We start from the raw sequence: 24541 nt of genomic DNA on the forward strand, positions 1-24541 counted from the left end.
TGGTGGATGGGAAAGGAATTGAGATTTAATTAACAAATGATGGAGAGAGACTGAGTCCTGGAAGAGGGGAAAACAAACCAGGCTCCAAAGACTCACTCCCCTCCCAGCAGATACACGTGATGGAGGGGAGGGAGAGCTGTGCTCTGCTTGGCATGGGCCTGATCCTTGTGAGGTTGAGGATCTCCTCTAGGGAACTTGCTACCCTGAAACAAGGCATCTTACACACTCTCACTCACTCTTACTTACAGGAGGAGCAGGGCATTTATCATTGTCCAGGCTGGGATAAGAACAATCTGCTGTCACTGCCCAGGATATTAGCATTCAGAGATGGGATTATATGGTAGTCAAACAGGAGCTGAGAAAGAGGGAATATTGAAAAGAGCAATAACCCCATTTCTGGGAGGGATTAGAACCAGAGAACAAGCCAGGCTACATGAAATGGACAGGAAGGCAGAGACAGCCTAATAGCAGGGGGCTGCAGGGCACGACTGAGGAGCATTGGCAGAGCTGTGGGGGGAACCAAGGACAGAAATACAAGTGTAGTATAATGATTGGGTCATTATTCCATACACAGCCATTGGCTCCCAGACTGTCCAGTCAGAGCTGCTGTGTATGGTTAATCTCATCCCAGTGAGCTTTGGAGGATGAGGAGGTTGAGCAGATGCTACCAAACCTTTTACACTCTAATGACTTGAGGAGTTGCTCTGATGCATATCTACTGATACCAGTTATTCATTCCCAACCACACCTGGCAACATCCCATCTTGTTTTATCCATTACTCTCACTCTATGGCCAGGAGCTGAAAGAAAAAAAAATCACTGTGTGGGTTTTAGGTTCCCACTCCCCATCCATTGGCAGTGTCACATCTCTCCTCCTATATAATTTCTTCCCTGTATTTGGGGAAGACTTGGAAACCGATTATTCTCACCAGCCTCCATAGGCCTGTCTGAGGTGACCAGGCACTGCAGCTGTGGTGGCTAGCTCTGGCCCATAGGTGGCCTGAGTGATTAGATTGATGCTTCCTGACGTCAGATGAGATCTCTTAAAAGGTATTTATCTCAGGATTGGGCCAAAGCTGCAGGAGAGATTAAAAGAGATTGAGGCCAAGATAATCCCCCATAGCAGCATCCTGCAAAAGCAGCTGTCAAAAGGCCTTCAAGCAAATGCTTTTGCCAGCCCACCCAATACTATTCCCCATCCCACCTCTGCATCCTCCTGGGGCCATGATCCCAGCCCTGCCCCCATACCTGAGGGTTTCTATTGTGTGGGGGTGGCCAGTATACCACAAGGGGCACAGGCCCTTCTTCCCCTGCTGTCAGGTTACGACCTGAGCCCTGTCCCAATGAGGGGCTATTTCTCAGAAGGCTGTTGGGATTCAGTGTCTGGCACTGCCCCTTCACCACACATTTTATGATCCTAGCGCTCTCTGCCTAATCTTCATCTGATTAGTTTGTTACTAACAAACAAAGGGAGTCAAATCTTTGTGCAGTGTTTTTCCCTTCAGAAGCAGCACACTCTCCTGTCCCTCCATCCCCTCCCATACCACCTGCTTTGCATTAAGTCCCAATCCGATTTCCGCAACTCTCTGGTGTCTGATTTAATTTGCCTGACGTTGCTCCTAGAATCAGCCCTCCCCAAATCACCTCTCCCCCCACCCCCACACACACAGCCTCCCAGCTCCCCATGGGGAGATCAGTCCTGGGAGAGACTGATATACCAAGAGTGAGAGAGGGACACAGAGAGTGTGGATAGCTGGCGCCAGGACAGGAAGGACTGAGTGGGATCGCTGCGTGACTAGGGGCTCCCATCCTGACGGGGGACTAAATCCCCAGGGGACAAAGGGAGTGCCAACCAGGAGGGGACAGCAGCCACCTCACCCCACAGACCACGGTAAGGACATTCCTTTGCTGCTGCTTGCCCTGAGCCTAACTCTGTCTCCTTGGCATTTGGGTGGCTCTGTATGCCCAAGTGGGTCCCAGGTGCCTTATGTGACCCTCTCTGCAGGTCTGGGGGGGCCCTGGGTGTTGGTCTCATTTTATACATAGATGTGTAGCCTGTGGAAGGGGATGTTTCTATAGGAGGAAGGCTGGGGTTAAAATCAACTCATCTCTATCGTACATGGGATGCAGAAACCCCTTCCTAGCAGGGCAAATCAGAGCAGTTTCCAGCATGTCACAGGGGTATATAACCCCCCTTGTAGGGAGCTGGGAGTCAGACTCTCCAATAGGACCCCACACACTCATTGTGCTCCCCACCCGTCTCTTTGCAACAAGCTCCTATCCCATTTGGAGAAAAAGAGCAAGATCAAGGTAATTTTATCCTTGCCTTTTGATCTCCGAGGCAGAGGAAGGGGATCATCTCTCTATCCAGCTCTGAAGACACTCAGGGTTACCAGGGCAAGTACACAGCACCTGCCTAGGGATTACACAGGGACCATGACATCCCCTGTTAATCCTCAGCCCTTCTGTGCCTTTTGCTTTTTTATTTAAGGCTCTCCAGCCCCAGCTGAGCTGCAGCCCCCTTTCCAAGATGGGTGAGGCCACGTGGGCTGATATAAACCGGAGGGTTCAACCCCTGCCCTCGCAGCCAGCTCCTCCCAACGATTTTCTCCACTTCCCATTCAAACAGGATGAGGTGATGTGGGTGACTCCCTAGGCGTGCTTACCCTTCGGAGTCGGTGCTGACTCTAGTGCCCCAATGTGGTACTGGGGGGCTGTGGTGCAGGGCGGGGGGGGCACTCTCCACTCAGCCATTACAGTTGGTTTATGATATGTTTAATACGCCTGTTCCAGTGACACCCACGTGCCCAGTCAGTGGTGCTAAGCGCTGTACTAACGCATACGAAGACACAGGCCCTGGCCGGAAGAGCTTATAGGCCAGGAACATGAGCGATACGTGAAGGGGGCAGGGCATGATGATAATTGAATAGACCCATTTTTTATAAACAAAGATAGATTTGCTTAGTTTATTATCAATAGATCAAGTGCCTGCTGGGATTTGACTGCTTATAGGCATCACAGCAGAGGAAGATCAGTTGGAGGCAAAGGTGCTGGAATTAGGGGTGCTGCCGCAGTCCCTGGCTTGAAGTGGTTCCCATTATGTACAGGGTCTACAGTTGGTTAATGGCTCTCAGCACCCCCAGTATGCAAATTGTTCCAGCTCCCCTGGCTGGAGGCTTTTCATGGCTAAGAGGCAGCCTGGGAAGAGGCACAGGAAAGTGTGCTGATTTCACTGGAATGAGGAGGAGAAATGGGTGAGGAGGGGAAATGTGATCGACGACAAGAGCTGTTCAACCAGGAAGAGGGGAGCGGTGGCGAAGAAAAGAAACTTGAATATAATGAGGGAAGCTAATGGAGGGATTCAGCGAAGGGGGCAGACTAGCTCCAATACCCCAGCATGGTGCTAGGGATGCTGTGCTGCAGTGGCCTGGTGACTCAGTAGGGGGCACCATCTCCCCCAAGTCATTTCTGATCCCAATGCCCTAGCACAGTGGTAGGGATTGCTGTGCTGTTCGAGGTATCATCTTCCAGCTGAGTCATTAATCAATAGGCTGACCTATATTGTCAAAACATACTAGTGGTTTGGGGTTCCTCAGTTTTTGGGAAGTGATGAGCAAAACACCTTAAAGGGGCTTGATTTTTGGAAAGTGATGAGCACCCACCCTCTGAAAACCAGGCCCCTTTAAGGTATCTGAAGTTGGGCACCCAAAAATGGAGATACCTGGAATTGCTAGCTGCTTCTGAGAATATAGGCCCTTAATCCATGCTAGGTTTGATAGATCCATGGGTATTTCCCCCAAAATCAGGGCGTTAATTCCAATGTCCTGGGCCAATCTCCAGCTTGGGCAGGGGTTCTTAAACTGGCGTCATGACCTCTCAGGGTGTCGCGAGGTTATTATGTGGGGATCACGAGCTGTCAGCCTCCATCCTAAACCCTGCTCCACCTCCAGCATTTATAATAGTGTTAAATATAAAAAAAGTTTTTAATGTATAAGGTGGGGAATCGCATTCATAGAATCATAGAATATCAGGGTTGGAAGGGACCCCAGAAGGTCATCTAGTCCAACCCCCTGCTCGAAGCAGGACCAATTCCCAGTTAAATCATCCCAGCCAGGGCTTTGTCAAGCCTGACCTTAAAAACCTCTAAGGAAGGAGATTCTACCACCTCCCTAGGTAACGCATTCCAGTGTTTCACCACCCTCTTAGTGAAAAAGTTTTTCCTAATATCCAATCTAAACCTCCCCACTGTGTGAAAGGGGGTCACCAGTACAAAAGTTTGAGAACCACTGAGCTTGGGGTAGTTCCATTCTGCTTCCTTTAGTTTTCTTTGCTGATTCAATTCTGAGACTGGATTCTCTTCCACTTCCTGTCCTACATTTTCGTGCAGTATCACTCTTAAGCACCTGCCATGTCCTTCCCCAGAGGCAGCTGCATTTTAGAGCTGGGAGGTGACTCACTCTCTGCAAATCACTTTGGGATGAGGCACAGTGGAGGCTATGGGGAAGGTAGAGTTATTATTATCTCTCAGCTGTGTCTCCTTGTCCTTCTGAGTCTGGAAACAATTCCCAAATTTCATTTAGAATGTTTCCTCCAAGGGATTTAAGGGTTCTGATGGAGACCTGAGGCTGAGCCATAGCTTCTCTCACTCCCTCTATATTTAGCTTTTCTATCCCTCCTTAACAGTGTTCCTCTGGCCTTTTGATCCTCCTACCAGCTCTGTAAACCCCTCATCTTGTGCAACTCCTTTCCATGTAGCAGCTTCCCACAACTCTGGCCCCCAATTCCAGAGTTTAAAAACATAGTCAAGGAGAGAGAGAAAGAACTGAATAGGCCATGGGAGGAAAGGCATATTGGGTGAGGCTGGAAATGGGATGAATAGTGGGTAAGGTGGAGGATCCAAGGAGGCTGCTCCAAATGTGGCAGGAGCTGCAGAGTAGCAGGAAGTTCTCAGCCCCACATGGTGGAAATGGGGGAGAGAGAAGTCGGTGAAGTCAACTAAAGCAAGCCTCTGGAGCGGTGTAGCACCCAAACAGCCAGGATGCTGGAGGCTGGATGCGAGGAATCTGCAATTGTCCGAGCCAGAGGAGATGGAGATGAGGATTTCAGAAGAGGGGCCTGGATTTCAGGAGCAGAGGCTGGAGGAGATGAGCCAGAGAGAAACATCCTGCAAGATGGTAGGTACAGCTTGAGGACTGCCCAGAGGTGACAGTGAGGAGGTACAGAGAACTAATGGCAGGAGTGTAGCACAGGGTCCATGCAAGGTGAGAGGGAAATGATCTGGTTTGATGTGAGCGGAAGCAGCTGAACAGAGCTGGGCACAGTCTCCAGGACATTGCTGATGCATGGGAGGGTGGAAGTGGGGTAAAGGACAGGGTCCAGAAAGATTACCTCCCATGCCTGAAAGGTAACTGATTCCTGGTTATGGGGGACTCTATTGTTCTTCATCAGTCTGGCCTGAGGAGTTGCAGGCTGGGGATGGCTGTACGGGATACACTCTGAAGTTAATGGACTATAAAAAGTGTGTCTGGTAGTGTTGCCAACTCTCATGATTTTATCACATCTCATGATATTTGATGCTTTTCCTAAAGCCCCTGCTCCTGGTTCTGTAACTACCTGAGAATCTCAGCTTTCATTTAAAAAAATACAGTTCTAGCCCTCGCTGCTGGGGAGAAGAGCTGGGAAACGGGAAAGAAATAAGGAGGCACATATATTTTTGGTTTAAATCTCGTGATCTTCGGGCCTGACTCATGATTTTTGAACTAGTGGGGCTGGTGCTGGGAGGGATCTTTAGATCCTGTCTCCACTTAGTCAGCTGCTGCAGGAGAACAGGGCCCAGCAGCTTGTGCTGGATTCTGCCACATCGCCAACTTTTACTAGAGGAACAATTCTCCAAGCAGGCTGGGAGCTGGGGGGAAACAGCCAGTCCTCCCGGTGAATTCTGGGGGATTTTAGTGTCTCACCTACCAAACATCAGCTGGTTGTCTCAGCCCCACCACGTGGTGGGTCATGCTTACTAACCCCATTTCATAGCTGGGGGACCCGGGGTACAGCCACAGAGGAAGCTGGGATCAGTGTTGGGATTATTGATTTGCTAGCCATAGTCCATTTAGTCCACTAGAATATGCTGCCTCTAATGCTACTGAGCTGCCCCTCTGGGTGGCCACAGGTGACCCCGACCACTCAGCAACAGGCAGCTAGCAGAGAGGAGCCTTGGCTCACCCCTACAAGCATCAGTGCTAGCCCGAAGGTCACTGACTCTCACAAATGCAGCCATGGGCCATCCCAAAAATCCAAGGGCTTGTGACCTTGGCTGCTTTCCTGGACTCCAGAGGCTGCCCTGGGGAAGCTTTAGGGAAATCCAGGAACAACTCCCCTGTCGATCCTTCGATTGCATTTTTAAGGCTCTTTGCAAGAAAAAGAGCAAGAAATCAACTTGTGTGTAATGAAAGCTGAGATTCTGCTCTGCATCTCAGGAGGCCCCTGAACAGGTCTTTGAGAACCTTGAAATGTGGCTCGGGTTGGGGGGACTCAAGGAAGAGCCACAGAAACACTCGAGGGGTGGTGGAGTTGAGTTCTGGGGAGAAAGTCAAAGAGCTAAATCCAGCTGGCTTGGCAAAGCCAGGAAGAAAAGGAGAGACTTGAGAATTGTCTGCATGTGCCTGAGGAGGGCCCCAGCAGGGGCAACCACAAGGAAGGGGCTGAGACTGAGCCAAGGGAAAGGAGCTCAGGAACTGTGCTGAGGGGTCTGTGAGCCCAGGGAGCTGTCTCCCCAAGGGCAGGGGCTGGAGCCCATCACAGGGTAACTAGGAGCTAGAGGTGGATAAAGCACAGACTGTGGAAAGAGAGGATTCCCTCAAACAGGGCTAAGGCAACTCCTGCCTAACTGTTGGGAATGGCCAAAGTAACCCCTCAGGTGCTGGAAGGAGAAATCCTGCATGTACAGCCCATCATGTTTCTTGGCCTGGGAAAGCTGGGGTCCTGGCAAAGGGTCTGTCACTAACCTCGGGGCTAGCTGGGCCCAAGGAAACCTCCAAACCTGGAGCTGATCTCTGCCGACAAACAGGTGAGATTCAAATCACATGGGGCCCATCTGGGAATCTGACACCATCACCAGGGAAATGCTGAACTAACAAAGAGCAGGTGTGTAGGAGACAGGATGGGATCTGCAGACTGGGGCAGGAGCTGGAGTTACTGGAGAAAACTGGACATTTTAAGTAGATTTCAGAGAGCTGTGTAACTGACTCCCTCTCCGCTCTGACTTAGCACAGGTCACAGTGCTGTGTGACGCTAGAGATGTTTTTAGAGAAAATATGAATCCTGATTGCCTGAGATCTGTCACTCTCCCCATGAGTTGGGGAATGAACTGCATTTTCTTGGCCAAACCTCAACTGAGATGAGTCCATTCCTCCTTCTTACATTCCTCCCACAGGTTCAACCAGATACAGCACTCCACTTCCTGTCCCAAAGTGCCCTGTAATGCAGCTGTTAAATGGCTGCCAAGTCCCACTCCAGAGATGGCTGCATCTCAGCAGGTGGTCAAAGTGTTCCATGTGCACATGGAGTGTGTAAAGTCCTTTGAGATGCTGAGCAATGGGAGGTGTGAGGGAGAGGCGAGACCTTCTAACTAGTGGCCTCTGACCGCACCCCGCCCCTGTTTTGGTCTCTCCAGGACTCAGGCTATCCCGAGTGGAGGGCCCATTGCTAGCCGAGCAAGATGGGTGAAATGGACCAGATGAGGCAAGAGGCCGAGCAGTTGAAGAAGCAGATTGCGGTAACACTGGAGATGGAGCCAGACCATGTGCCCCACTTTCTCCCCCCTTCCCATCTGCCCAGGGGAATCCCAGCCCAAGGGAGCTGCTTCACTCCGCCCAAAATAATCCTATCCTGAAGGAAGCCCTCCTTCCACAGCAGGGAATTCCCATCCAGAGAGAACTCAGCTCTCTCCTGCCTTAATCCCAAGAGCCCTTACTAAGAAGGCAACTACTAAACCCCCCTCCCCTCCAATAAGAAAGAAATGTGCATGGCATGTGGTAGGGATGAGTGGTGGGTGGTCTGTGAGGCCAGGGAAGGAATGTCACATCATAGAATTCAATTCCTTCCTCTCCTCCCCAGTATTTAATCTCCCTGTCCTTTGGGGGGTGCGTGGAGTGCACCCCAGTGGAGGGGCTTAGTGTGGGGAGAAAAGTAGATTTATAGCCTGGGGTGGGGGAGGAGGTGGGGGTTGTGCCCCAACTTATTCTTTATGATTATTTGTGTTATTACCATAGTGCCCAGGAGCCCTCGCCATGGCCCAGGAGCCTGTTGCACTGGGTGCTATACAAACAGAACAAAATGATGGTCCCCAACCCAAGGAGCTTACAATGGAAATAAATCTAAAGAGGTTTTCAAATCCTGTGCCTGAGTCTCTCTTGCCATTGCCTCCCATCTCTCATGCTTTCTCTGTCTCTTGCCACTTCCTCTCTCCCTGCAGGATGCACGGAAAGCCTGTGCGGACACTACACTTGCTCAGGTAGGAGATGGTGCTAGCCAACCTCAGCCGGGTGTGGATGTGCGAATCAGCCACAACCCCCAGGCTGGCCTTCCCAGAACAGCCTGGAGAGGAAATGAGGGATGGAGCCATGTGGCAATGTGGGGGGTGGGAGAGCCCCCTTCCCTGCTGGCAGAGGTTTAACTCTCTCTCTCCTTGGGGGAATCTCCCACCCCCCTAGATTGTGTCCGGGGTGGAGGTAGTTGGACGCATTCAGATGCGTACGCGGAGGACCCTGCGTGGGCACCTGGCCAAGATCTATGCAATGCACTGGTGCACGGACTCCAAGTGAGTGAAACGCTGGCTGCCCCTCTGCTTATTGAGCTGGTGCAGTGACAGGGAGGGGAGGGGGGGATGCTGGTGGGAGGGGCCCAATGGGAGAGGTGACACTAACAGGGCCTGGTTCCTCTCTCGTAGACTCCTGGTCAGTGCCTCGCAAGATGGAAAACTGATCGTGTGGGACACTTACACAACCAATAAGGTAAGAGTCAGGTGCACACACCAGTAGCCAGAATCACCTATTAGGGGAGGCCAGGAGTGGAGTAGCTGGGAGCTCCCCCTCAGCCAAACTTCTGCCATGCTCCTTGTCATATTGTGGTGTTCAGTGATCTGCTTCATTTAGTGGCTCAGTTCCAACTGCCTCTGCACTACATAACATGAGCCTCTTAAAGGTACAGTTCCCCAAGTCTTCCTTTCCCAGCCAGATTTAAAGATAACAATTTACAATCTATATTACATAACATACAATTCAAAATACTTACAATCCACCTACTGACTGAATTTACAATGTGTAATTAATCTTTGAGATGCTTTGCACCATTGCTTGGACCTGCAGGTCTACCTTGAAATATCAGTACTGCTATTGTCAGAAGGCAGAGTCCATTTATTCTGGAGTGCTAAGTGCTCGGGCTCTTCTATCTTAACTTGCTGTGCTTGTTACCTGTCTGAGACCTTCCTGGGCAAAATGGCAAACTCAGTGCCCCTTATCTCCCTTTCTTGTGGAAGTTGGAGAAGGTGTCACCTATTCCTCTTCAGTAAGTGTCTGTCTGGGGAGGCAACCTCAAGTGAAACCACTGCTATTCGCAGCTATTGTTTTTCATGATAGATATGCATGGTGTCATTTTCTTGAAGTGTTAGCAGCTCCTGGGAACCTAGGTCATAATGATTTTTGGGGCGGGGGGGTGGGGTTTGGCCTTTTCTGACTCTTTATACATCTGCAAGTCCCCAGTTTCTCTGACATCAGCTTCTATCATTACAGGCATTCTGGTTCTGTTTTCTGTGAAATAAATGTCAGCCAGTAACAACTTGTGCTTCATTGGTGATATTCTGTAATTTAATAGTGTTAAATATGGATCAGAATCTGACTGCTCAGCCTTTTTCAGTAGATACTTTATTATTTTGACTGTTTCCCACCAACCCATTGGAATGGGGATGATGGGGACTAGCAGTTATGTCTACTTAAGTACTTCACTGAAACTGCTTACACTTATGCCCACTAATCTGTGGCCCATTGTCAGATAGCATGAGGTTAGGTACACCATGTGTTTTAAGAACAGACTTGATATACTCAATCTAGTAAAGCTAGAGGGATAGCTCAGTGGTTTGAGCATTGGCCTGCTAAACTTAGGGTTGTGAGTTCAATCCTTGAGGGGGCCATTTAGGGATCTGAGGCAAAAATTGGGGATTGGTCTTGCTTTGAGCAGGGGGTTGGACTAGATGACCTCCTGAGATTCTATGATCTCAGGGAAGTGAGAATAATAGTACTCTTTTCTACCTTCGGTCTTGATCGCTGTGGACAATACCACCATCCTGCCTGTCACTCAGGCCCATAACCCAGGTGTCATCTTTGATTTGGAGCTTGTGACAGAGGGGGAATTTTTCATAATATTTTGGGTGACTATTGTATGTGCCTCAGTTTCCCCTGTGTTTGGCATAGTTAACTAGGGGAAAGGTCCTTTACTCTTTGGAGTGACCCAGAGATACAGGCAAGTCCAACGCTTAGCTACCTGGGGCCCATGCCCATGGAGAGTCCCAGAAGACAATGGCCGCTCCAATTGCCTGGACATTTGGCACCTAGCAACAAATGACCATGGATGGCCCATCCTCCTTAGGAAGCCAGCTGGAGAATAAAGGACTGGGGAGTGGGGAGCAGCAGGAGGTGTTGTATTGTGTGGGCTGCTGGAAGCAGAGGGAAGCTTCTGGTCTGGGACTAAAGAGGGAGCCAGGGGGCTCAGGATTGACCCAAATGGACTTTACTGTAACTTTCCTATGTTAACTAAGGACTTTCTATACTGCGTTCCAGATAGCTAGCAAACCCTTCTGCTTTTACAACACTGGCTGAGAGTCACTACAGATCAGGATGCATTGCTCCTTTTGGGTGTGCAAGTCTTCTCCAGGTGTCCAATTCAGGTGGACTCACTGAGGGGAGCTCATGGTGAGAAGCAGGGGCGTTGACGGCTCTGAGGTTGGGTCCCTGGAGGCAATGAAGGTAAGAGACCGACCCTAGTGACAGTGTGACCCTAGGGAGGCTGACACACAGAAGGGGTCCTCGACTGTTCCAGAGCCATTCAAGAGCACCCGGACCTGTGGATCCATGATAGGTGGTAGCAGAGGATGATTGTGACACAGTAGGGAGCCGTGTTGACCTCGGAATGTGGCAGGGGAGTTTCATTGGGGATGGGATACCTGAGAGCCTGTAACCTGAGCCAGGAGGGAGATGGGGGAGGTAACATCTCTGCCTGGGAAACTGGACAAAGGCTGCAGGAGAGAGCCTGCTGATGGGGTTTTGGTTTCAGTTTTGTGCTGTGTGGTGGAATGCAGGGAACCCCAAGGCTGGGGTCTAAGCTCCCTAGCCCCCCAGAAGGACTTGACTGAGGGGTCCTGGTTGTACCCACAAGCTCTGTTTTAGACTGTGTTCCTATTGTCCAATAAACCTTCTGTTTTACTGGCTGGCTGAGAGTCACGGTGAATCCCAAGAAGAGGGGTGCAGGGCCCAGACTCCCCCACACTCCGTGACAATGGTTGGCAAATATACCCAGTAGACAGTTGGCTGCTGAAGGCACCAGAAGTGTTGGGAGTGGTAAACCAAGGGAAGTTAAAGGAAACAGGGAGGAAATGGTGTATAACCATCTCCCTAAGAAAAATATTGCAAACCTGTCCAGGGAGAGTGGACTAAGCATTGGGAAGCTCAACAAGGCACAGCTGATTGCATGGCTGGAGAAGGATGATCAGTCTAAGAAGCAGGTTCCAGGCCCAAGTGGGGCTTCAAGAGAGTCTGGGAGAACCAGAGGCAGCAGCAGGATGCCCACCAGACCTGGTTCCCCATCCAGTAGGGCGGGTCTTCATGACCTGGTTTCCCATTGGTAGATTTGAAGTAGTTGGAGCTGAGAGCAAAAGAGCTGCAGCTGGAGCAGCAGAAGCTAGAGAACCGGGAGAAGCAGCAGAAGCATGAGGAAGAATAGCAGAAGCATGAACTGGAGATGGAGAAGCTATGGGGTAAGAGGACCCACCAAGAGGTAAGTGGGGAAAGGTCTATTCTTCAGGGAATCTAGATACCAAATTGTTGCTCCAGTTTAAGGAGGGGGGAATATAGATGCCTACCTCACTGCCTTTAAAAAGGCTTGCAATTTGAACCAGACTGACCCTGAGGATTGGCTCTGCTGTCTCACCACCTTACCCTGTTCCAAACCCATAGATGCATATAGCCAGATGGACAGAGTGGTTACTGGGGACTATGAACTGCTCAACAACTTTGTTGCTTAAGTTTGAATTGACCCGTGAGGCATACAGGAAAAGGTTTTGGACCTCAGGTGTAACCTACATGGAAGTAAAGGAGTACTTGTGGCACCTTAGAGACTAACAAATTTATTTGAGCATAAGCTTTCATTAGCTACAGCTCAAACAAATTTGTTAGTCTCTAAGGTGCCACAAGTACTCCTTTTCTTTTTGCGAATACAGACTAACATGGCTGCTACTCTGAAACCTACACGGAAGTGACTCAGTGCTTAATTTCTAATGAAAGAGGTGTGGGACTCAAACAATTAGGTGCCGGGGCTCAAGCAATGTTTTTACTTTCATAAGTGACGTAGCTCAGCCCTGGCAAGCCCTGGCACAAATTAAGCACTGAAGTCACCACTCTGATGGGAGAATATTTCTGCAAATGGTGTAATGGTGCAGGGGTCACTACCCTGGACGATTTGTATAACCGGGTTGGGTTGGAGCTGTTCTCACGACCTCAAAATGTGGTTAGTAGACAGGAAGTCTAAAGACCTGCAGAGTGCAGGCATGTTGGCAGATGAGTTTGTGGACAGTAGGTCCGGGTGTGAAGAAAGGGCCAAAGGGGACTGGCCTAAGCATGGAGCCGGGGAAAGGGAACCCATGGATGCATCCCAGAAGTGGAACTCAGGTAAACCCAGAGTTGGGGAGTGACTGAGGGGAACAGACCTCCTCCAAGGGATCTCAGAGACCTGAGATGCAATTTCTGCGGGCAAAAAGGGCATAAATGCAACAATGCCCAAAGACCAAGGAAATGGTGGCCAAGCAGAACCCTAAAAGGGATAACTTGGCAAATGCCCAGGACAGAGGAGCTATGTCAGCCTCTGTGTGACTAGGAAGGCAGTCTGTCACTCAGGCTCAGAGAGTGAACTATATGACTGAGTTTTTGGAGGGAAGCAGTCACACATCCAGCTCCTCAGGGACACTCCAAGCCCCAGTACACATATCCTGTTGTACTCTCCTGGGCTCAGGCACATCTGATCCCCACTGGGAGTGGAAGATGGTGGTTAATGGAAAGACATTCATGGGGTGGAGAGACTCGGGGACAGAGAGAATCCTTGTCAAACCCTGTGTGGTACAACCCCATCAAATGCTGAAGGGCTGTGTAACTTAGGTGAAGGTCCCAAATGTGAAGCCATTTGCCCCGCTTATGGCTCAGATCCCTGTGCAGAGACAGGAGGGAGCAGAGTGGCTGGTTCTCCAGGACATCAGTTTGATGTCCTTTTGGGAAATGACTGTGTCACTTTAAGACAGGATCCAGTCCCTGCACCTGGAACGACCAAGGATTTGAATCCAGGGAGCCAGAAGGCTGAGAATGCAGGTGTCAGTTAACATGCAAAAGGTCTGACTGGCAGGGAAGTGGGAGTATTCTCCCTGGCTAGTAACACAAAGGAAGAGCTGCTAATGCTAAGGGTCAGACCCCTGCCAGTCTGTAACCAGACACCTGTGGCTGAGTGGGACAGAAGATGGTCACTGTCCATCTCCACACAGGATGCTGTGACCAAAGCAACAAGCTCACTGTCTACCCTCACTGGGAAAGCAAAGGCAGAGCTGGGCACTGTGGGAGCTGAGAACCCAGCTGAGCATGGGGAGACCGAGGCAGGGCAGAACAACTGCCAATCATGCTTGCGTTGTCCAGGGGTGAGAGAGGCTCAGGGAAGGGGGAAGCAGCTGGAAGGATGCTGCTGGTAACAGATGTGCCGGGTCAGAGGGTGGCCATGGTGGGTTCTCTTAATGAAGAAAACCCAAATCCATAGGCGTGGGAAGTACGGGTGCAGGGGGTGCTGCAGCCCCACTCCCCAGAGCTGGCTCCGCACCCGGGGTCCTGCTCCCAACCCTCAGCCTGGGACACCAGTCCCGCACCTGGGGCTTAGTTCCTGGCCACCGGCCCCGCTCCCTGGCCACTGGCCTCGTGCCCCACTCCCCAACCCCTCACCTGGGTCCTGGCTGGAGGCTCCACTCCCCAGCCGCTGGCCCTGTGCCCGGTGCTCCACTCCTGGCTCCATGCCCACCCCCAGCTGTGGCCACAGCCTCAGCTCCCTTACTGCTGTCCAGGTACCCCCCTCCCAGAGACACAGCCCTGCTCCCAGCCTCAGCTTGAGGAGGGGGTGGGGGTGAGGCGTGGGCAGCAGTAAGGGGGCTGGCATTCAGCACCACAGCGACTAAAAATGTTCCAGCCCAAATTACAGCCCTCCATGAAAAGAGGTTGGGAGAGGACTCAGACTTGGGTTGACCCTGGGATGGGAGATGGGCTCCTTGCACGTACACAGCGCTGGGGTTGGGACACAACTCCAGAGGGGGCCTACCAATGTGCAGAAGCACCCTGCCTCCCTCGCCAGACGCTGGGATACCAGAGCCCCAGAGTTGTGACTGGGTTAAGACCCAATGCTCACAGGTTCCAACCAAGGGTAAGGACACTCCAGGCTGCAGCCAAGACAGCTGACACACAGAGGAATGTGGGGTCACTGCACTCCTCACTCCCTGGCAGACGAGCTGGAAGAGGCAGTGCCAAGATCCCAGCCAAAAGTTTTGGGGTGGTAAAAGGGCTGGGGGCCACTTGAGAGCTCCTCATGAGCACCCTGCGAGTGCCATTGAACAGACCAGTCCTAAGGGAGAATGTGAAACTGTTCTGAGCTAGGTATTGGAAACAGTAAGTGCCATGGATTAGTAGGGTGCTAAAAGGATCATGGACGTGTCATGTGCCTGATAGAACAACTGCCAAGAAACTGGGAAAGATGCTGTGCACGTATGGGTAACATTGGTGGGTTCAAACTTCCCCAGGTCACTGGCTGAAGTGACCCCATTCAGTTTGTCTCAAAGGGGGAAGAGTGGGAATTTTTCATATTTTTAATTTTGGGTGACTACTGTGTGTGCCTCTGTTTTCCCCTGTGTGGTGCATAGTTAAATAGGTGGGGGGTGGGGAAGGTTGTGTACTCTTTGCAGAGACCCAGAGATACAGGCAGGACCAATGCCTAGCTGCCTGGGGGCTGTGCCTGTGTAGAGTCCCAGAAGACACTGGCCACTCCAATTGCCTGGATATTTGGCACCTAGCAACAAATGACCATGGATGGCCCACCCTCCTAAGGAAACCAGCTGGGTGTGACCAACTGAAGAACAAAGGACTGGGGAGGGACTAGAGTGGTTGTATTGTGTGGGCTGCTGGAGGTAGAGAGAAGTTTCTAGAATCAGACCACAAAGGGTTCAGAGGGCTCTGAGCTCTGAATTGACGCAGATGGACTCTGCTGTAACTTTCCATTCTCTATGTCAGTGGTTCTCAACCAGAGGTACTCGTACCCCTGGGGGTATTCAGAGGTCTTCCATCAGCTCTTCTAGATATTTGCCTAGTTTTACACAGGCTACATAAAAAGCACTAGCAAAGTCAGTACAAACTAAAATTTCATACAGACAATGACTTGTTTATATTGCTCTATATATTATACACTGAAATTTAAGTACAATATTTATACTACAACTAATTTATTTTACAATTATATGGTAAAAATGATAAAGTCAGCAATTTTTCAGTACTAGTGTGCTGTAACACTTCTCTATTTTTATGTCTGATTGTGGAAGCAAGGAGTTTTTAAGTGAAGTGAAACTTGAGGATACACAAGACAAATCAAACTCCTGAAAGGAGTACAGTGGTCTGGGAAGGTTGAGAGCCAGTGCTCTATGTTAACTAAAGAGTTTCTTTGCTGTGTTCCAGACAGCTAATAAACCCTTCTGCTTTTACAGCACTGGCTGAGAGTCACTGCAGTCAGAAAGTTGAGGGTGCATTGCTCCATTTGGGTGTGCAAGTCTTTCCTAGGTGTCCAATACAGGTGAACTTGCTGAGGGGAGCTCACGGTGAGAAGCAGGGGTGCTGAAGGCTCCGAGATTGAGTCCCTGGAGGCAGTGAAGCCAAGAGGCCTACCCCAGTGCAAGTGTCACCCTAAGGGGGCTGACACACAGAAGGGGTCCTCCCAGGGACTGTTCCAGAGCACTGGACTGTGGATCCGAGACAGACCTCTCTCTAGGTCCTCACATCCAGGCTATGTCTAAATCTTGCTGATTCTTTCTGCATAACATCTCTAAGGCTATGTCTACACTACCGCAGTAAGTCTACACTACACTACACGACTCCAGCTACATGAATAATGTAGCTGGAGTCGACGTACCTTAGGTCGAGTTACCGCTGGGTCTACACCGTGGGGGGTCAACGGGAGAAAGTCTCCTGTTGACTTACCTTACTCTTCTCCTTGGGGGTAGAATACAGGAGTTGACTGGACAGCGATCTGCAGTCGATTTGGCGGGTCTTTACTAGACCCGCTAAATCGACCGCCGGTGGATCGATCTCAGAGCATTGATCCCTGCTATAATATAGACCTGCCCTAAGATACAGCTTTTCCTGTCCATCCACCCAGCTCTCATCATCCTGTGCCTTGATTACTGCAACGTCCTTCTCTCTGGCCTTGACAAATGCCATCTTGCCCCACCCAGATCTATCCAGAATGCTGCTGCATTGATCATTTTTCTAACCCATCACTCTGATGTCACCCCTCTCTTTGAATCCCTCCACTTGCTCCCCATTCTCTAGCACATCAAACATAAGCTGCTTTCAAGGCCCTTCACCATCAATCCCCACCCTATCACCTCTCATTCAGTGTCACTATGCTGACATTTACCCATGATTCCTGCCTCCAGTGCCCACCTATTAAATGTTTACATTTTTAAATTGATAATAGGGGGTCTGTGCATATGCTATCCCAGCCACCCTGTGCTAATAGCCTTAATCCTCTTCTGCAGGGGCTCATGCTCAGCCAGTGGCTCTAGCAATCACTGGCCACATTCATCCAGGCAATTTTTTTTTTTTATCAGTGTTCATAGAACCATAGAATATCAGGGTTGGAAGGGACCTCAGGAGGTCATCTAGTCCAACCCCCTACTCAAAAGCAGGACCAATCCCCAATTAAATCATCCCAGCCAGGGCTTTGTCAAGCCTGACCTTAAAAACTTCTAAGGAGGAGATTCCACCACCTTCCTAGGTAACGCATTCCAGTGTTTCACCACCCTCCTAGTGAAAAATTTTTTCCTAATATCCAACCTAAACCTCCCCCACTGCAACTTGAGACCATTACTCCTTGTCCTGTCCTCTTCTACCACTGAGAATAGTCTAGAACCATCCTCTCTGGAACCACCTCTCAGGTAGTTGAAAGCAGCTATCAAATACCCCCTCATTCTTCTCTTCTGCAGACTAAACAATCCCAGTTCCCTCAGCCTCTCCTCGTAACTCATGTGTTCCAGACCCCTAATCATTTTTGTTACCCTTCGCTGGACTCTTTCCAATTTATCCACATCCTTCTTATAGTGTGGGGCCCAAAACTGGACACAGTACTCCAGATGAGGCCTCACCAATGTCGAATAGAGGGGGACGATCACGTCCCTCGATCTGCTCGCTATGCCCCTACTTATACATCCCAAAATGCCATTGGCCTTCTTGGCAACAAGGGCACACTGCTGACTCATATCCAGCTTCTCGTCCACTGTCACCCCTAGGTCCTTTTCCACAGAACTGCTGCCTGGCCATTCGGTCCTTAGTCTGTAGCTGTGCATTGGGTTCTTCTGTCCTAAGTGCAGGACCCTGCACTTATCCTTATTGAACCTCATCAGATTTCTTTTGGCCCAATCCTCCAATTTGTCTAGGTCCCTCTGTGTCCTATCCCTGCCCTCCAGCGTATCTACCACTCCTCCTAGTTTAGTATCATCCGCAAATTTGCTGAGAGTGCAATCCACACCATCCTCCAGATCATTTATGAAGATATTGAACAAAACTGGCCCCAGGACCGACCCCTGGGGCACTCCACTTGACACCGGCTGCCAACTAGACATGGAGCCATTGATCACTGCCCATTGAGCCTGACAATCTAGCCAACTTTCTACCCACCTTATAGTGCATTCATCCAGCCCATACTTCTTTAACTTGCTGACAAGAATACTGTGGGAGACCGTGTCAAAAGCTTTGCTAAAGTCAAGAAACAATACATCCACTGCTTTCCCTTCATCCACCAGTAATCTCATCATAGAAGGCGATTAGATTAGTCAGGCATGACCTTCCCTTGGTGAACCCATGCTGACTGTTCCTGAACACTTTCCTCTCCTCTAAGTGCTTCAGAATTGATTCCTTGAGGACCTGCTCCATGATTTTTCCAGGCACTGAGGTGAGGCTGACTGGCCTGTAGTTCCCAGGATCCTCCTTCTTCCCTTTTTTAAAGATTGGCACTACATTAGCCTTTTTCCAGTCATCCGGGACTTCCCCCGTTCGCCATGAGTTTTCAAAGATAATGTCCAATGGCTCTGCAATCACAGCCGCCAATTCCTTTAGCACTCTCAGATGCAACTCGTCTGGCCCCATGGACTTGTGCACATCCAGCTTTTCTAAATAGTCCCTAACCACCTCTTTCTCCACAGAGGGCTGGCCATCTCTTCCCCATGTTGTGATGCACAGCGCAGCAGTCTGGGAGCTGACCTTGTTAGTGAAGACAGAGGCAAAAAAAGCATTGAGTACATTAGCTTTTTCCACATCCTCTGTCAGTAGGTTGCCTCCCTCATTCAGTAAGGGGCCCACACTTTCCTTGGCTTTCTTCTTGTTGCCAACATACCTGAAGAAACCCTTCTTGTTACTCTTGACATCTCTTGCTAGCTGCAGCTCCAGGTGCGATTTGGCCCTCCTGATTTCATTCCTACATGCCCGAGCAATATTTTTATACTCTTCCCTGGTCATATGTCCAACCTTCCACTTCTTGTAAGCTTCTTTTTTATGTTTAAGATCCACTAGGATTTCACCGTTAAGCCAAGCTGGTCGCCTGCCATATTTACTATTCTTTCGACACATCGGGATGGTTTGTCCCTGTAACCTCAACAGGGATTCCTTGAAATACAGCCAGCTCTCCTGGACTCCTTTCCCCTTCATGTTAGTCCCCCAGGGAATCTTGCCCATCAGTTTCCTGAGGGAGTCAAAGTCTGCTTTTCTGAAGTCCAGGGTCCATATCCTGCTGCTTACCTTTCTTCCCTGTTGCCGGCACCCAGTGCCAGAGGTGAACAACAGCAAGGTTCATTGCCCGGTATGCGTCACCCAATAATCACAACAGAGTGGAGAAGCAGAAAAGTTTATTTGCAGCTGCAAACAAGGTACAGGGAGAATAGAATCTCAAATCCTGCACACAGAGCAGGAAGTTACATAGGCTTTTATACATCCTTTCTTCAGCATACTTATCCAATAGCAAGCTGCCCTAAATATCCATATAGCCAGCCAATCCAGTTACCAGCTTGTTAACTTGTTCTCTGTACCATCTGTTAAACCATACATAAAGCTGCTTTATTCAGCATTGTTCTTCCATATCTGCCCTGTTTGGCCTTGTTTAGTTTCAGGCAGTCTGACTTTGCAACATATTGTTGCAGATCCTCAGCATAACTGCTGCCAGTGCCTCCAGGCGGGGGGGGGGGGGGGGGGGGCAAGGACACTTGGGCCTAGTGCGAGGGGGCTTCATTGACACTCGTGGTCTTCCATCCTGTCAAAGTTTGACTCAGACTCACAATTTATCAGACCACTCTATTTTATTAGCAAAGCTGCTCTGCTAATACATTTAGAAGTGAGCCCCCCGAGTGGGGCTTGTGTCTCTTAATTTATACAGTTTTTTGGAGAACAAGTTACAGAGAAGTTACAGACAAAAGAAGAAAAAGATTTTAGTCACCACCCTGCGAGATCCCTGAGACCAGTCACGTAACTTCAATTACCTGCCTCCCTTAACAATCTCCTTTAACAGCTTCCAGTTAACTTAACTAATTGCCCTTCACACCTTCCATTCTGATGCCTGCTTCTTAGACATGCTGGCTCTATCTTAATTGCTTCTCCATTCAAAAGCTAACTGTCCCTACGTGTGCTCCCTCAGATACTTTGTAACATGTTTTGGCATGCCCTCTCATATACAATGTATCCAGCATGTCCCCTTATACAACGTTATACTTATACAATGTTATACTTCCACAATCCCCCCTTTTGGTCAAGGCTATGCCCATGACCAATGACTTACTGGATTCCATACATCAATCATTCTTTTTCATTACTTTCACTGGTGACATTTAACAACATTAGATTAGCACTCTGGTTAGGGGTAACCTGATGGATGGTGTGTCTTGTGCAGTTTTGGATACAACAAGAAATCAATTGAAAACACACACAGATTATTAGAATTCCAAATAGGATAGTCAGGATTCCTTGAAACAACCAGTTTCCCAGACTAGAGAAATTGAATAAGTTACTTATCCATTTCCACAAGGAACTTGGTTCTTCGTGGGGGAAGGTATGCAATTTGCTCCAGATGGCTAGCATGATTTATTACCTCATTAGTATTATCAGGTATGTATACACAGCATTCTGTTCCAATTAGAGCACAGGTCCTTCCTTTGGCTGCCAGTATTATATCTAATGCCCGACGGTTTTGGAGGGCCACTTGTCGGACCGCTCCTGCTTCTTTGGCTAGAGCTTTTAAGCTCTCTCCTGTTTCATTGGCCATGATCTCAACCACCGCTTGTAACCTTAAAAGCCTTTTTGCATGGTGGATTACCCCCCCTACTGGGACTAAAGAAATGCCAACAGCTTCTTCCCAAGTTAGGGGGCTTATGTTATCCACATACCATTTAGCATCTGGCAAGTCCCTCCTTTTTCGCCTGAAATTACGGAGGCAATTTCATGGGAGGGATTGAAGCACCTGGAATTGTGGGAAAAGCTGAGCAGGATAACAGATACCTGACCAATTTGCTGGTCACACAGTGTAAGCATTTTCCCCACAAACCCAATGATGTCCCATTAAAGCTGGGAAGGGTTGACTGCAACCCTTTGACATGTAAGAATTTACGAAGGAGGAATAGTATCCCCCAAAGGGCACAGGATGATTTTCACTGGGAGGCTGTAGGGGGAGCAAGAGATTGAATCTTTGGTTTGATCCCAGGTTGAGAGGAAGTTTATCTTTCCATACCCGGTTCGCCATTCTCCAACCTTGTTTGAATAGTCCCATACACCATGGGACACAATGTATTGGAGACAGCTGCTCCTCCCTAGATTCAGCCCTGTCCCATTACACACCCAGCACCAGTGGCCGTTTCCTTTCACCACACTTATAAGTTTAGGAACATATGTTTTTCCCAGCCCCCAAGTGTCATTTTCCTTCCATGTCCTTTTAAGTGGATAGGGTTCTCCAGCAAGCTTTGAGGAATTCAAAGGGATTGCCATGGTGGGGATACTAGCTTGTAAGTGAGCTGGGATGTGGCTGCAGACCCAGCAATTAGAAATATTCAGGATCTGGGCTATCTGCACCTGTTATTGGATGAAAGAATTGTCACTGTCACTCTGGATTCCCCAGACCCTCAGGACACAGTAGCTGAGGATTAAGCTTCTCAAAGGACACATGTTGGAAGCAGGACCCTTTCTGGTTCCGACAACCCCTTTCAAGGGAACTGCAGTCACGGTTTTACGTCCAGCAGGCAGTAGGCTCACTACTACTTCTTGTTTGTTGGGTCCTGCTGTCTGCTTACCCTCTGCTTCTGGCAACCCTTACGAGAGCGCAGATTGTAAGGTATTGCAGGCTGTTCCTCTTTGTCTTCTGGGGTTGAAGCTGGTTCTGCGTGGTCTTGCAGAGGTGCTTGGTCCCCTTGAGGTGGCGCTGGCTTACACTGTGTGGCGTGGATCCATGCAGCGATGCCGGATAATTTCACTGCTGTCTGGGTGGTGAGCAGTACCTGGTATGGACCCTTCCACCGGGGTTCCAAGGCGTGCTTCCGAAGGTGGTGCCGCAGGTAGACCCAATCACCAGGCTCAGAGTGTGACAGGCAGCAGAGGTGGGTTCCATTGGCCAAGCTGCTCGCACCTGCGAATGGAAGGAGCTCACAGCTTGCATTAACCCTTTGCAGTACTGGAGGAGCGTGCTGTGAGTTAGGTTTAGGTCTGGGGCTGGGGTAATAGTAGCCATTGTTCACATAGGGCGTCCCATGATGATTTCAAATGGACTCAATTTGTGTCTCTGGGATGGGGATGACCGAATTTCTGTAAGGGCCAGTGGTAAAGCAGCTGGCCAGTTTAACCCTGTGGAACTACAGATTTTTGCCAGCTTATTTTTAAGCACACCATTTTGCCTTTCAACTGCCCCTGCACTCTGTGGATGGTAAGGGCAGTGCAACAGGTGGGTGACATGTAATACCTGGTTTAGATGTTGAACAATTTTTCCAGTAAAATGTGTTCCCCGGTCACTAGACAAAGTGGCAGGAATTCCCTTGGTAGGGATAATGTGGTTTAACAGACATTTTGCAACGGACAATGAATCAGCTTTGCGACAGGGAAAGGCTTCAATCCAACCCGAAAACAGACCTATTATAACTAAAATGAATTCATATTTCTGACACTTTGGCATTTGTACAAAATCAAGTTGCCAGTGTAGGAAAGGTGCTTGAGGCAAACCCCGGAACCCTTGTGTTACTTTTACAGATTTGCCTACATTGTGGCTTTGACAAGTAACACAAGCGGCACAGTGGCGGGTTGCAAAGGAGCTGAAATGGGGAGCCCACCACCCTGCCTTACTCATAGCAGAGACCATCCCCTCCTTTTCGACATGCGAAACACCATGTAGCAGGGTTAGGAACCACTGGAAAAGAAGGTATGACAATACGGTTAATAGCTCAAAGGTCTTGAACAAATCGCCACGATTTGCCATCAGCCTTTTGAACTGGGAGGATAGGGGTGTTACAGGGGCTGGAACAAGGGACAATAATTCCTTGTTCTTTTAATGCAGATATAACTGGAGCAATACCAGCCTCTGCCTCAGGATTCAAAGGATACTGAGACAGGTGAGGCAGAGGTTTGGAATAGTCTACAGTAATCCAAACTGGGTCAGTATTTAATCGGCCCACTTCAGATGGGTGAGATGGCCATAGGGAGGAAGGAACCTGAGAGATTAGGTGCTCTAGGGACGGAGTTAAGGGACAGCAAGGGACCGGAGTGGAGAGGGAAGTTTCAGACAGCAGGGAGGCTACAGAATCACATAAGGAAGACTGAGGGATTTGCAGATAGACACCATCTGGGGAGCAGTAAATAGAACAGCCAAGTTTGCATAGCAAGTCCCGTCCCAGAAGGTTTGCAGGGGTGGAATCAGAGAGGAGGAATGCATGCTCCTCAGAGAGGGGACCGACCTGAACAGACAAAGGTTTTGAGAGGGGAAAAGAGGTAGGGATCCCTGTAATGCCAACAGCAGAAACAGATTTTCCAGATCGGGGAACCCCAGGCAAGTCAGTGGTGCGGATTGTAGAAAGAGAAGCTCCAGTATCAACAAGGAAAGGGAGAGAGAGATCATTTACAGTCAGGACACATTCTCCAGTAGGGGACAGAGGTAATAAGGGAGCTAAAACTTTGTGAGGTTCCCCAGCATCCCATCATTGTTGGGGTGAAAAATAGGGTTGGGGATCAGCTGGAGGAACCAGCGGGGGGTTCACTTGATTTCCCATACATTTCGTCTTGGACACTCTTTTTTCCAGTGTCCAGGCTGTTTACAGTAGTTACAAACCCCAGTTAATCCAGCCCCCCGCCCCCTTCCGCAACCCCGTCCCTGTCCCCGGTGTGGTCTGCTTAGTCCTGAATAATGCTGTATCTGCAGAGCCATTAACTTTTGGGAGGACTGTTCCTCCTTTCCTTTTAAAGTGCAGTGGCAATGCTCTGCTACTGCCAGCAATTTGTCCATGGTTTCAGTTTCCCATCCCACACTTATTTGTTTTAACATGCTGCCTGTGGCAGGGAGAAGACCATCAACAAATGCATGTGCCAAGGCCCCCTGCCCATTTACATCAGGCTTTTGTATTCCTGAATGTTGTAGGAAAATATCAGTTAGCCGGGACCTATAGTCACCTGGGCTTTCTCCTTGCCCTTGCTTACAGCAACGTATTGCTGTCCAGTTTGTTTTAGGAGACCACACTTTGGGAATGGCTTGATGCAGGCGCTTCCAAAGAGCCATACACCGGTCTCTGTATGCTGAATCTGGGCCAGTACTTTCTATGGTTGAGTGGCGTGCCTCAGCTGGCCAGTCTGCGGCAGCCAACCATTTTTCATAATAACTGGCAGGAGCTAACAATTTACACAGTTGGAGGAGATCTGTCTCAGAGGATTCATAGGTTTCACAGATTAACAGAAACTCCTCAGCAAATTTGACAGAGTTTTCCTGT

The 24541-nt window shown here is 49.5% G+C and overlaps 1 protein-coding gene across 2 annotated transcripts in view; it reads left to right on the plus strand.

Moving 5' to 3' along the window:
- Positions 1 to 61: 61 nt before the first annotated feature.
- Positions 62 to 24541, plus strand: part of GNB3 (G protein subunit beta 3) — a 35252-nt gene continuing 10772 nt past the window's right edge. The window contains exons 1-5 of one of the 2 annotated variants that reach the window (XM_048821056.2): positions 62 to 5174; positions 7670 to 7771; positions 8471 to 8509; positions 8709 to 8815; positions 8945 to 9008. In XM_048821056.2, the coding sequence (XP_048677013.1) occupies positions 7715 to 7771; positions 8471 to 8509; positions 8709 to 8815; positions 8945 to 9008 (267 nt within the window). In that variant the 5' untranslated portion in view covers positions 62 to 5174; positions 7670 to 7714. Of the gene's footprint in view, positions 5175 to 7669; positions 7772 to 8470; positions 8510 to 8708; positions 8816 to 8944; positions 9009 to 22370; positions 22987 to 24541 lie in introns of those variants that run through there. The other variant, XM_075119778.1, reaches the window with a different exon arrangement.

Source organism: Caretta caretta, chromosome 1, assembly GCF_965140235.1.
Source record: "Caretta caretta isolate rCarCar2 chromosome 1, rCarCar1.hap1, whole genome shotgun sequence".
In the NCBI taxonomy this organism is placed as follows: domain Eukaryota; kingdom Metazoa; phylum Chordata; order Testudines; family Cheloniidae; genus Caretta; species Caretta caretta.